This window comes from Galeopterus variegatus, unplaced genomic scaffold, assembly GCF_000696425.1.
Source record: "Galeopterus variegatus unplaced genomic scaffold, G_variegatus-3.0.2 Scaffold167, whole genome shotgun sequence".
Lineage (NCBI taxonomy): Eukaryota > Metazoa > Chordata > Mammalia > Dermoptera > Cynocephalidae > Galeopterus > Galeopterus variegatus.
In genome coordinates, this window is record NW_007726278.1 from 891,767 (window position 1) to 906,698 (window position 14,932).

Consider the following 14,932-nt stretch of genomic DNA (forward strand, 5'->3'; position numbering starts at 1 on the left):
AGGGTTCGGATCCCATATACAGACCGGTTCCTGCTCACTGGCTGAGCGAGGTGCGGGGGCAGCACCGAGGGTTGCGATCCCGTTGCCGGTCCCGGTCCGGTACGGGGGCGACACTGAGGGTTGCGATCCGTTGCCGGACACGGAAAAAGACAAAAAAAAAAAAGAAGGAAGGCCCCTGCCTCTTCTTGGGGGAGGAATGCTGTTATTACATAAATGAGTCCAGGGTGATCCAAGACAACTTAAACCATTTCACTGAACCCTTGGATACCCTGGTTTATGCCCCTACCAGGACCCCTAACTGTGCTGGGACTCAGCCTACTTTTTGGTCCCTGTCTCTTGGTGTTTCTCTAATTTCTTGCAGGAACGTATGCAGGCTCTCACCAACCAAAAGGTTGCCAAATAGTTCCTGCAAGGAGGATATCAGCCCCTCAGAATCAGCGACCCTTCCCCAGCGGAGTACAACCTCCCCACACAAAAGCAGTACCCCGCCACCTAAATCTTTTATTTTTTCCATATCTTCGCCCATCTCCAGCAGGAAGTAGCTTCAGAAGAATGAGACCTCTGCCCTTTTCCCCTTTTTCCTATACTTAAAAGGCAGGAATAATAGATCTGCAACATAACCAGCACCACTTTAGACAAGCCCAAGTACACAATGGCGCTGCCCGCCTCCTGCCCTTCCCCATTCTCTTTTACAAGAAGCCTCATGGTTTCAGAGAAAATGCCACATGCGCAGAACTCTCCATTCCCATGACCTAACTCAATCCCCACCCTGGAATTATATCACCCAGCTCTTGGAGCCAACATACCAATATAAGCTCTACCACCCCCACACCTGGTGCTGTCCCCTTTTCAGGGCAGCCCTGGGCTGCCTGCTACTTTGACCAGAGCCCAGCAGATTTTCTTCCTTTAATAAAGCTTGAACAGTACCCGGCATCTTGGCTCACTTTCAGTTACTGGGAAGTCATTTTGTACACCCTGACCTTTCTCTTGGCTGTGATAGGCTAAAGAGGCTTTTTAAATGGAGTTGATTAAAGTTTTTCCTCAGAAGTTTTGTTGGTCAGAAGTATCTTAAAAGAAATTTGGACTGGGCTTGTAGCCAGTTTGTTGTATATATAACAAAAACAACAGTCGTTAAAATTCTGTGTAAAGTTCCAAATTAGCAGATTTTACTGACTTGTTCCCTGCATTTGAAAAGGAAATTTGATGTTGTAGCTTTACCAAAACTGATTTTTGACCCGGATTCTTCATTTTTGAACTTCCATGAAGGTCTGCCAGGAGTAAACAGGAGCAGAGCCATTATGGGGCTGATTCCAAATGAGTTCAGTCTTGCTGTAGGAATGGTCCAAACCCTTGCTTTTCCTTGGTAGTTTTTCTGCTATTAGAGTCTGTCTGCTTCTAACCAGGGGCATCCATGCTTTTTAAAATTTTGGGCCACATTACTACAAATTCACATGTCTACAAGCTCTGTGCTTTCTCTTTTGATAATGGTGGTGACTTATAGTTTGTTAGATCTTTAGAACCAAGTATTTTAAAATAGTAATAAAAATATTTCAAAAAACAGTTTGCTCAGTTAGGTATAGTGCTATGTCTAAATTATGGCCAGATATAACTTGTAATAGATTTGATTTAGTTTCAAGAACTTTGTGGTATAGATGTCTTTTATTCTAGTTTTATGTTGTTGATAGTTTCTGGAAAGTAACTATACATTGAGTCAGCTGACCCAAACATTCCTCAGAACTTGGCCACTTAGAAGTTTCCAAATCATTCTGGGATAGACGCTCTGTATTCTGTTGTACCAAGTTTAGCTAAGTCCAGTCCATATAGCCTGTGGTGTTTATTCCAAAAGGTACCCTAGAAACGTAATGCATAATTCATATTTGTCAAAACCTGTGACATTAGCTTTATTTCCACTAAGTAGCTCTGCATTTTTGTTGTTGTTGTTAGTCTCAGAGTATTTCAGCAGTGAGTGAGATGTGTCATCACCTTCTGGTCTGCATGTTTGGTTTGAATGAGCCATATATCCTTTAATAAATCCTCGGAGGCTCTCATCCACATGATGAGATGAGACTACGAAGAGTACAAGAGTACTAAGCTGTTGTGTTTCATTTTTTGTTGTTGTTGATTATTTGTTTTTGAATAATAGTGGTTTAGGTTAGTAAGGGACCTTACAGAAAAGTCATCTGAGTTTTCATGTCTCAGCAGAGAGCAGAGGGTTTCAAGTGGTTTGACCAAGACATAGAGATACTGTGAGCTTGAGCTTGAGTTAGAACTCAGCTTCCTTGATTCCTCTCCTAGAGTTCTTTCCCAGGTGGTAAGCTGTATTCTCTGGCATTCCCTTCCCCAGACAGAAACATCACTCCTTATTTTCACTCTTCAGAGCTAATTAGAAGACTGAAAATGTCCATCCAGTTGTATTTTGTCTCTTGAAGACTCACATTTGGTTTCTGCCATCAGGATTCATCTATACCTTTATTTGTTAGTAATTGAAGAGGCAGGTAGTATTTTGCCTTTTGTAAAAGAATATGTTGACATGTTCCTACAACAGATCATTAATGTGACTTACAATATTAGGGAGAATTAATAAAAACACAAACCATTTTGTTATTTCATTTTATAAAATCAATAGGAAGCTGATATGCTATTTACTTTCTTGTATAAATATCCTCGTACTACCTTGCATCAGCATAAATTGAGAAATTCCCAGGTAGCTTTTGCCTCATCTCTTTATCTCTAGAGATTGTTTTCTGCATCGGGTGAGGCCATAAACACATGATTTTTGGGAGGAGTATTATCTTTATCTTGTTAAATTTGCTTGTAACAGTAAAGTTTCTAAAATATAGCTCTTCTGCTGAAGGCAGTAGAAGACTGAGTTTTTATTTGAACACATAGGGAATGGTGAGACCCTCTTGACAAACTGTCATTTTTCTCATCCCAAATTATATCTTTGACCGGGTTAATGTTAATGTGGGAGGTGCCACTGTCTTTATTGTCTCTAAATAAAAATCTTCAGAAAGCTTTTAAACAGATCTATGCTTAAATCTTGTAACCATTACAACCTAGCCCTGTGAAATTTGAGTCCTTGGGACTCATTTTTCTCATTAATAAAGTTGTGGGTATTTCTCTTTACTCCCGGGGATGCTTGAAGGAATATATGAGAGATAGTCTTGGCCTTTAATAGGCACAAAATAATAAAGTTAATTTTCTTCCCATTCTCAGTTCATTATACTTTCTTATCTTTTACTTAGTAAAGGCCTTTATTTTATAAACTGTATCTTTGGTATCTAGTCTTACCTTCACTTTTGTATAGAGATTATATTTTGTAATTTGGGGCTTGATACTTTAAAAAAATAATTATATAAATCTTTGAGTTCATTTTAAAATGTTGCTATAAAAACACTTTGTTTCTTATTTGAGTTGTTATCCTCCTAGAAATTCTAAGAGGTAGTACCTGTTGCCTTTCACTAATTTTTTTTTCTTTCCTGCATTTTTTGGTCTAGCTTTATCAGTGACTACTGAGTAAATCATTTTCTTAAACTTTGGCTGTAATTTTTATTAGTTTTTCTTAATGTTTTAAAGCCCAAAGGCGTACTTTCTCCACAAACGTTTATAATGAATTATAGGTAAACTTAATTATTGGTATTACTTTTTATCAGCCAAACCACTTTTATACCAGAAAAAGGAAAATAAGAAATCATGCTCAAGACATCAGCAAATAAAAAAATAGCATATTATTATTTTCTTTTTTTTTTTTTTGTCTTTTTTGTCTTTTTCCGTGTCCGGCAACGGATCGCAACCCTCAGTGTTGCCCCCGTACCGGACTGGGGACCGGCAACGGGACTGCAACCCTCGGTGTTGCTCCCGCGCCTTGCTCAGCCAGTGAGCGGGAACCGGTCTGTATGTGGGATCCGAACCCTCGGGCGGGAGCGCCGCCGCACTTCCCAAGCGGCGCACTATCCAGTGCGCCACCGGGCCGGCCCCATATTATTATTTTCTGATCACTGTTAATATTGAAGCTCCTTGAGGCCAAGACTCTTGTTTTGTGTTTTATAAAGTTATGTGTGATATGTTGATATTTCTGACCCTGCTCCATCAATTTGCATGATCAGAAGGACCTTTCTTCAGATTTAGCTGGCCCATTGACTGTTATTGTTATACTTTTCTGGAAATTGTTTTGATGCCTTTGGTTTTTTTTTTGTGTGTCAACGTAATAATAAGTCTGTAGTTATGATTTTCCTTTCATAATTATGGTATATTACTTAGAATGACATATATTGATTGACAAAACATTTTATCTAGAAGTGAACTGGAAGTAGTACCCTGAAAACATTTGTAAGCCCATTCAATTATCCGTAATTTATTTCACTTTCCTTTTTTTTTAGCATGTTCCACACTATTCAAGACAGCACTTAATGGTGTCATATAGTCTCAGTTCAGTGGGATATGATCCTAATGAAAAAGTAAGTATTTAAAAAAATATTCTCAACAGCTGAGTTATAATGGTTTTATTTACTCATCTCCACAGTGCTCAGTGAACAGATTAAATTTTATTAATGTCGTATAAATTTATTGCTCTAGCATCATAGGTTGCATAAGTGCTCAACCTTTGTTCCTTTTTTCATTGTGGGCTATACCCTGAGTCTTTTTAATATTGTTTTTGTATCTATACCAAAAATCGAATATATTTACCATGTGGTCTCTTGTTTTCAGCAGAATAACTAATACACTGTTCTTTCATAAATATGGGGCAGTTCAGAGATTTTGATCAAACTACTGAGTTTTTGTTTCATTCACTTAATATTTATATGATGCATTTGGATTGAAGGCAATATGCACATTGTAAATTTTGGAACAAGGGAATTCCAGTTAAAATCTTGATATATGGTAATGTTTGAACCTTGTAATAGGAGAGATAAAAAGGGAATGGAAGTGGTGATTGGAAATAAAACATGGGGTAGTGGTGATGAAAACATCAAAGTGGGCTGGAGGAGAGTTTTGGTTAAGAAGAGAATGTTCAAGGTGAATGTCATGAAAGTGGAACTGATATGAATGATTATTTGAGAATTACATAGCTGAGTTATCTTCTAAATCATCTGCTGAAGTGAACAAAACTACTTTCCAGATTCCTTTGAATCTAGAGGCTTGGGGGAAGAAATAGTCTACATCCATGCAGTCCAATAGAAATATAATGTAAGACACAATTGCAGGGCAAATGTAATTTAGATTTTCTAATAGCCACATTAAAAAAAGTAAAAAGAACAGGTGAAGTTAATTTTAATAATATTTTATTTAACTCAATATCTAAAATGTTATTTCAATATATAATCCATATAAAAAGTATTAGTGAGACAGTTAAGATACTTTTTTTTTTTGTACCAGGTCTTCTAAAATCCAGTGTATATTTTACACTTCTGGCCCATCTTAGTTTGATTAGCCACATTTGAAGTGTTCAGTAGCCTCATGTGGCTAGTGGCTACCATATCAGACAGTGCAGGTATAAATGAATTAGCTATGATAAACTCCTTGATATGAGTTTAATTTTAAAACTTCATCATAGGCAGTATGCTTTGGGGTTTATGTGTATATATGCTTGTGCAGACATGTATTGAGTTCCAATCTATAGGTAATAAGCTATCTTAATTGGGAACATTAGGAGTGTTAGCTAACATTTATTCAAGAGGCCACATTCCAGAAGGGAGGAATACTACAAGTGGTTCAGCCATCTTTCTCCCTATAAACACTGGTAGTCTTCCTCATTAGCATAATAGGTGTTAGAAATGGGCTGTCATTGATGGAATTAGTGGTATTCAAGGTATGTATATTGGCCATTACTTAAGAGAAATTCTCTGCCTTTGTAACATAATATATAACAATGTCATTAGCTTTTTATTCTTTACCTGTAACGACAACACCCAGGCTTGATCCATAAATGAAATACTCCTGTGTTTAGCCCCTGGTCTGGTGGGTTCTTGATGGTTTGAGTCTGACAATATGGTTACCCAAATCAGAATATCAATGCCTTTGCCTCAGGTGAAAACTTCCTGCAGGCTGTTTGAGCATTACAGAGTGCAGGAGGTTGAGACTTCTTGAGCTTATTGATCAAGTTTTAAGGTTCTTTTTATGTCTGTTAATAAATGTTCATATGTGTTGGAGAGTTTGGTCTGGGACTTGCTGTAGCTAACTCACCTCCCACATTGGTGGCTACTGATAATTACTAAAAATAAATGAATACATGTGGCATAACTATTTTGGTTTAGGACATTTAAAGAGAGCCACTGTCCCCTTGGGATCCACTAAGCTGTTACGTATTTTGTTGTAAATATCTGAAACCATATCTTCTCCCTGTTATCTTTGCCATCTCCTTTGCTGTGCCCTTGCCTAAGGTAATTGTGGAGAAACTGTATGGCAACCTCAGTGATGGGTGTTTTTTGGCACCCATGGGCAGTACAGGTACATGTTCAGATGAAGTTGGTGGCCTCATTCTACTTGAGGGTTGCATTTAATTTGACCTTTCTCCTTCCAGGGATTCCTGCTGTCCTTGTAGCTATTCATTAAATATGAGCTAGTTTGTTGTTACCATCCTAAGTGCAAGTAGACTTGATCTTTTGTAACATATATTTATTAAATTGATTCTTATCTGAACCTGTTAGTGACCCCTTTTTTATTCCACAATTTATCAGTGGCTGACATTGTCAGAATTAAGCCAGGCGAAATTTAATCATTTTTGCAAACATTATTTTTTAGCTCGGGTTTTAACAAGTCAACTTGTTGTCTCATATGTGGTCATGACAGTAAGAATTAACTTCATGATAATTTGCTTAGAAAAAGACCAGAAAGTTTCAGTAGGCCTTCAGTTGGTCTGAGCCAGTACAGCACTGTGGTGTGCCTTCCATAACAAATACGATCTTAGGTGGCATTAATAATACAGTGTTTAGAGCTTGCACCATTATATTCTGATCATGTCATATCATGGTGTGCTCTGACATGAATACTTGGGTCTGAACTCTGGCTTTACCACTAGTTAGTAATGTAAGTGTCTTAGTCAAGTGATTTGGCCTCACCAAGCCTTAGTATTCTCATTTGTAAAATGGGGATAGTGTCAGAACTAACTTCATGGGACTATTATGAGGATAAATATTATCCACATGACTATTACTGAATAAATGAAATAATGCACAGAAAGGATTTGTCACAGTGCCTGGTGTATAGAAGCATGTGCCGTAAATGTCAGCTGCTTAATATTATCCTTAACAACTCACTTTTTTACATTTGGAAACTGAGGCAAAAAACCCACAGATAGTAAATGTAAGCTGGGTGTAAAACTCAAGCTTGTCTTTCTCCAGAGCTGGTGGGCTTACCCATTGTGCTGTACCCTTTCTCAGAAGTGTTGAGCAAGTAAGTACTCAGTGTCCAGAGTTCTGCTGTCATTCCAACAAGTACCTAGCATAAGGGGCCAGCTCAGTCCTCTTGGTCTCTGAATGGAGTGAGTGCCAGCTGTGGTTTTAGACCCTAGCAATGGAGATCTAAACATAGGGAAGGGAAAGAAGGAAGGAGTGATAGAGAGAGAAAATGGATTAAAAGAAAAATAACCCAAAAAATTCCTCAGGAAACATTTTACTCAGATGACATCATTAGAACAGTGTTAGAATAGTTGCTGCAGGGCCGGCCTGGTGGCGCACTTGGTAGAGTGCGGCGGCGCTCCTGCCGAGGGTTCGGATCTCATATAGAGACCGGTCTGCTCACTGGTTGAGCATGGTGCGGGCGCGACACCGAGGGTTGCAATACCGTTGCCGGTCGCGGTACGAGCATGACACTGAGGGTTGCGATCCCGTTACCGGTCACGAAAAAAGACAAAAGGAAAAAAAAAAAAAAAAAAAAAGAATAGTTGCTGCAAAAGCTCTTTATCTTATCTTGTACCTGAAAGTCCCTCTGTTACCAGGGATTTAGGTTCCTGATTTATATTGCTGTCTTATTTTTTCCTGGATGTCTTCAGGGTGCCTGGTAAAGTACCAGTTCCTTAAGTGGCATATAAGTCCTTTCGTGTTCTGTCCTTTTTCACCCTAGCTTTATTTGCTGCGGTTCCCCCATACATAGTGTGTGCTTTAGCCATACTAAAAATTCCTTGTTTTTTAGTATTGCCCTCTTCTTTCAGTGTCACTGTCTTTACACTTGCTATTCATACTCTCCCTTCTCTATACACAGCATCCTGAACATCCAGCATGGGCAGTTTGGCTCTCTGCCTCTGGAACAGAAATTAGAATGGGATTCTCACTTAATCCTTATAATGTTATCAAAATTTGTTATATCATAATTTGTTATATTGCTATAACAATTGCTTCATGTGTAACTTCTAGCAATGATGTTTGTGGTGCTTTTATCAGATGTAGTCTAACACTTAATAAAACTTCACATTTTAAAATGTAGTTCAGGGAAGTATAAACATTGTTTTCTTAGGATATGCTTGCTGTTTAATAGGGATTTACCATGACCTTTTGGATATATGAGGGTACTTCAAAAAGTCTGTGGAAGAAATAGAAGTAGAAGATTTTACATTCTCAGGCCTGAGGTGAGAATAGATTTTTAAGGGCCCATGTGATCAAGGTTCTGAATAGTTCAGGATTCTATTCAGTTAGAAGTTTACCAGTTTTGGGGCCGGCCCAGTGGCGCACTGTGCTAGTGCGCCGCTTGGGAAGTGTGGTGGTGCTCCCGCCGAGGGTTCGGATCCCACATACAGACCGGTTCCCGCTCACTGGCTGAGCGAGGTGCGGGGGCAACACCGAGGGTTGCGATCCCGTTGCCGGTCCCAGTCCGGTACGGGGGCGACACTGAGGGTTGCGATCCGTTGCCGGACACGGAAAAAGACAAAAGAAAAAAAAAAAAAAAAAAAAAAAAAAAGAAGTTTACCAGTTTTTAAGATAGAGGCTTGTCTCAGGTTGATGGAATAAGCCATGTGTGATATAAAGGTTAAACCAAGACTTTGAAAGCCTCTTCCAATTCTGAGATTCTGCACTTTCTCTGTAGGTTAAAATACTGCTTTGAGTTATACAAGAGTACTTTTCTAAAGTTCATATGTAACTTTTCTTTTAGTAATATTTCCAGAACTTTTTTTTACAGTCTCATTTAACTTATTTACTAACCCAGAAATAATCGTGTACTAATATGCATTGCATCCAACTTACCTAAATTGTGTGTGTTTTCTAAAAAAGGATTAGCTTGTACAATTTTAGAGTTGGAAGAAGACCTTACTAATAGTTTTCCATTAGAGTGCTATCAATTTATATAAGTGGAAATCAGCACCTACAGAGGTTGATTTGCTTAAAGTCAAATGGGTCATTAGTGGCAAAGCTGGGCTTGGAAATTAGGTCCCTTGATACACACAGGATGGAACTACTCTATTATTTGGCTGAGGTTGCTTCAGAATTTGATGGTTATTCAAACTTAACATTATATTCAAATGGCATTATCTATTTGGTATGGGAATTTTTGGATATGAGCACAATTGGTATCTGTTCTGAGTTATTGAAAATTTGCCTCATACCAACAGAGATGGAATATAAGTTATACTTATATTAGACTTTTGTTTGATAAACAACTCATGACACTTAGAATTTCCCAGAATTTAGAAAATAAATTGTTAAGCAATTTTGTCTAAAGTTATTTAGTGTTCTGAAATATCATTCAAAGTCTTTTTTTTTTTTTGGCAAGATAACTTATAAATACCCACTTAGTTCACTTGTGAATAAATTAACATAGTCACTTGATGCTTTATCAAAGTAATTACAAGGCCAGGTCCTATCAGATGAGTTTAGTAGTTCCCTGGTTGTAAATTAACATATTATTTATAGTATTTAACATTACTCTAGGAAGTAACATTTATTAGGGTCATATCCATTGTTAATTGTGGAAAAAATTATTGTTTTCTGTCCCAAAGCAAGAGTAACAAATTTTAATGTGTTTTTTTCTCTCTTCAGACATTTGACAAAATTCTTGTTGCTAATAGAGGAGAAATTGCATGTAGGGTGAGTAGAATTTTAATTTCATTTTCCATTTTACTCTATCAAATTTATTATTATTAAATCTTTTAAAATATGAATCACTATTAATTGATAACATTAATGTATTTTAAAATAGGTTATTAAAACTTGCAAGAGGATGGGCATTAAGACCGTTGCCATCCACAGTGATGTTGATGCTAGTTCTGTAAGTATATTTTTGCCTTGTTTAAATCAGGACTTAATTTCGGGTCAAGCAGAAAAAAAAGTGAAAGATATAGTTTTTTCCCCTCTTGGCCTGCAAGGGGTATATTCAATTTTTAAAACCATTTATTTAATTGTGCACTGTTGTATTAAGCAAAATGGAAGTATCATAAGTCTTCTATATGTTTTAACTATTTTTTTTTTTCAAGGCTTTAAAAACCTAGAATAGGCTAAAAAATTGCCAGGCTAATTGTTGGTCACCTAGTAGATTTAAGCAAAACATGAGAAACTTACATTCAAAGATTAACGAACTGTTTACACAGTGCTCCCTTATGAGATTACTTTTCCCCACATCATAACTCCAGTATCAGTAAGGGAATGCTATAATTGTTTAACCTTTCTTTCCTAAATGCTTTGAAGTGTTCAGCTGAAAGTTTGATAAATGAGAGATAGGCTAATGCTAATTGGACATGAGCAACAGAAGGTATAGCATAAAGCAGTAAATGATATGTTATTTTATTTGACATTTTAACACAGCAGGCTTTTTTAGCAGTAATGAACTATGTATGAGTAGAAAAAATCCCATGGGAAAAGAATGTAAATTATTGGAATTTTATGGAATGAAATATAAATAGTTGTATTTTAAGTTACTGTTTTTCATTCTTTCATACTATTTTTGATAATAGGACCCTTTGATTAGCTTTTATAGTGTAGTAATTTAATACAGAAACTTTGCAAGTTTTGTGATTTTTAAATTTTGTTTTAACTACAAGTATGTTGTTCATTTTGTCTTATTATGACTCTATTCCTTTTTTCAAGAACAAAATTGTAAACTATCTTACCTAGTTTATTTGACAGGTGCATTTAAAATATTCATCTTTTAGTGAAAAGCAGTTAAATTAAGCAATTAAACTTGTTTTGCGTTCATACTTTTTAAAACATTTAGTTGTGGCTTTAAAATTTGTTTTAACTGTGATAGTTTTAATAGTAACTTATATTTCTTACAAGATATTCATGAAATGATGAGAACTGTTACTTTCATTAATCTATTTCTTGATTGGTAAACTAAGACATTTATCAACAGCAAACTCCTCTAGAAAAAAGTTTGTTAAAGTCACCATCAAGCTAATAACACATTTAAAATTCACACTTCTCATCTTGTGTTTATTGTCAGTGTATTAGCTCATGAGGAGTTTTTATCCATGGATAAATTGAGAGAAAAAAATGTTTGAATTGTGGACAATCACTGTTTTTATTTCAAGTCTAACAGTAACCTTTCACTTATTATTTTTCCATATCAACATAGAGTTAATTCTCTATGCTGCATTTTTATGGAGGTGACTGTTGGCATGGATAGTCCAAAATTATTTATATTTTGTTTGATTTTTTCCTTATATATTTATATTTCAGTGTTGGTATCATAGAATACAGGCATATACTGGAAATATTGAGGGTTCAGTTCCTGACCACCTGAATAAAGCGAATATCATGATAACGCAAGTCACGTGAATTTTTTGGTTTCCCAGTGCATATAAAAGCTATGTTTAGGGCTGGCCCGTGGCTCACTCGGTAGAGTGCGGTGCTGATAACACCAAGGCCCCGGGTTCGGATCCCACATGGGGATGGCCGGTTCGCTCACTGGCTGGGCGTGGTGCTGACAACACCAAGTCAAGGGTTGAGATCCCCTTACCGGTCATCTTTAAAAAAAAAAAAAAAAAAAAAGTTATGTTTACACTATACTGTAATCTGTTAATAGCATTATGCCTAGAAAAACAATGAATGAACCTTAATTAAAAAATACTTTATTGGTAAAAAGTGCTAATGGTCATCTGACTCTTCAGTGAGTTGTAATCTTCTTGCTGGTGGAGGGAATTGCCTTGATGTTGGTGGCTGCTGACTGATCAGGGTGGTGGCTGCTAAAAGTTAGGGTGACTGTGGCAATTTCTTAAAATAAGACAATGAAATTTGCTACACCAGTTGACTCTTCCTTTCTTTTCTTTCTTTTTTTTAAAAAAATATTTATTTATTTTTTATAATTTTTAAAAAATTGACTCTTCCTTTCATGAAAAATTTCTCTGTAGCACGCAATGGTGTTTGATAGCATTTTACTCACAGTAGAACATCTTTCAAAACTGGAGTCAGTCCTCCCAAACCCTGCCACTGCTTTATCTACTAAATTTATGTCAAATTCCAAATTCTTTGTTGTTACTTCAGCAATGTTCAACAATGTAAATAAGGCTGTTTCACCTTCTTATTTCTGTGTTCACTGGAGCAGCACTTTTAATTTCCTTCAAGAATTTTTCCTTTGTATTCACAACTTGGCTAACTGTTTGTCACAAGAGGCCTAGCTTTGGGCCTGTCGTGGCTTTCGACATGCCTTCCATCGATGGAGTATCTTCACCTGGAGTGGATTGCATCTCAAGAAACCATTTTCTTTGCTCATCCATAAGAAGCAGCTCCTCATCCATTAAAATTTTGCCATGAAATTGCAGCAATTCAGTCACATCTCCAGGCTCCATTTCTAGTTTTAATTCTCTTGGTATTTCCACCACATGTGCAATTATTTCCTTCACCGAAGTCTTGAACCACTCAAACTCATCCATGAGGGTTGGAATCAATATCTTCCAAACTCCTGTTAATGTTGATATTTTTACCTTTTCTCATGAATCACGAATATTGTCAGTGGCGTCTACAATGGTGAATCCTTTCCAGGAGGTTTTCAGCTGACTCTGCCCAGATCTGTCAGACAGATCATATCTATGGCAGCAATAGTCTTACGAAATGTATTTCTTAACTAATAACAATTGCAAGTTGAAATTACTCTTTGATCCTGGGCTTCAGAATGAATGTTGTGTTAGCAGGCACAAAAGCATTAATCTCCTTGTACGTCTGCCATCAGAGCTCTTGGGTGACCAGGTGCATTGCCAATGAACAGTAATATTTTGAAAGAATCTTTTTCTCTGAGCAGTAGATCTCAACAGTGGGCTTAAAATATTCAGGAAACCATGCTGTAAACAGATGTGAGTCATTCAGGCTTTGCTCTTCCCTTTACAGAGTACAAGCAGAGTAGATTTAGCATAAATCCCCTAGGATTTTTGGAATGGTCAATGAGCATTGGCTTCAACCTAAAGTTACCAGCTTCATTAGCCCCTAACAAGAGAGTCAGCCTGTCCTTTGAAGCTTTGAAGCCAGCCATTGACTTCTTGTTTCTAGGTGTGGAAGTCTTGGATGGCATCGTCTTCCAACATTAGGTTATTTCATCTGCATTGAAAATCTGTTGTTTAGTGTGGCCACCTTCATCAATGATCTTAGCTAGGTCTTCTGGGAAACTTGCTGCAGCTTCAACATCAGCACTTGTTGCTTCACCTTGCACTTTGATGTTATGGAGATGGCTTCTTTCCTTAAACTTCATAAACCAATCTCTGCTAGCTTCAGACTTTTCTTTTGCAGCTTCCCCACCTGTTTCTCTCTTCATAGAATTAAAGAGAGTTAGGGCCTTGCTCTGGATTAGGTTTTGGCTTAAGGGAATGTTGTGGCTGGTTTGATCTTCTCTCCAGACCACTAAAACTTTCTCCATATCAACAATAAGGTTGTTTTGCTTTCTTATCATTTGTGTGTTTACTGGAGTGGCACTTTTAATTTCCTTCAATAACTTTTCCTTTGCATTCACAACTTGGCTGACTGTTTGGCACAAGAGGCCTGGCTTCTGGCCTGTCTTGGCTTTCAACATGCCTTCCTCACTAAGCCTAATTTTTCCTAGGTTTTGATTTAAAATGAGAGACATGGGACTCTTCTTTTCATTGGAATGCTTAGAGGCCATTATAGGTTTTTAATTGGCCTAATTTCAGTATTGCTGTGTTGCAGGGAATAGGGAGGTCCCAGGAGAGGGAGAAAGATGGGGGAACAGTTGGTCAGTGGAGGAGTCAGAATACATACAACATTTATCGATTAAGTTCACCATCTTATATGGGCATAGTCTGCAGTGCCCCCAAACAGTTACAATAGTAGCATCAAAGATCACAGGTCGCCATAACAGATATGATGTTAATGAAAAAGTATGAAATAGTGTGTGAATTACCAAAATGTGACACAGAGCTGTTGGAAAAATGGCACCAATAGACTTGCTGGATGCAGAGTTGCCACAAACCTTCAACTTGTAAAAAATGCATTATGTGGGAAGCCAAATAAAGCGAAGCTCAAAAAAGTGAGGTATGCCCGTAATCTGTTTCTTAAGTTGTTACCTCAAATGGCATGGCTGACTTTTCCCACTTTTCCATTTCTTGCTTTGTATTCTGATCAAGAGGTAGACAGTCACTTTCCAGACTTTGCAAAAACTGGTTTCTAAAGAGTTGCTGTAAGTTTTGTGTCTTTCCCATTTATACCTTTCCCAAAGCTGATGTGGTAGTTTTACATTTTGAAGACTTTTAGCTACTTCTGGCTGAAAGTAGTAGTCAGTATACCAGAGATTATAATACATAATTTAGAATAAGATTTGCCAGGCCCCACATTGGAAATATTCCATGCTCAGTCAAAACTTTCTCTTAATATGACCTACTGTAAGTCAGTTTCTAGAAAGATACTCTAAGTAGAGCAGAGTGATAATGATGATTGGAATGTTAAAAGTTTAATTTAATCCTCAACGTAGAACTAAATCTGTTATTTGGTTTCTGCTTTAGTTGCAGGAAGGCTGAAAAGGTGAATTCCTCTAACAGCATTTTTTGTTTCCTCAACACATGATC

General features: G+C 37.2%; 1 protein-coding gene across 1 annotated transcript in view; it reads left to right on the forward strand.

Moving 5' to 3' along the window:
* Positions 1–14,932, forward strand: part of LOC103610663 (propionyl-CoA carboxylase alpha chain, mitochondrial-like) — a 49,799-nt gene that overhangs the window by 14,731 nt on the left and 20,136 nt on the right. Inside the window, exons 2-4 of the mRNA XM_008594782.1 lie at positions 4,380–4,457; positions 9,969–10,016; positions 10,129–10,197. Coding sequence (XP_008593004.1) covers positions 4,380–4,457; positions 9,969–10,016; positions 10,129–10,197 — 195 coding nt within the window. The remainder of the gene's footprint in view (positions 1–4,379; positions 4,458–9,968; positions 10,017–10,128; positions 10,198–14,932) is intronic.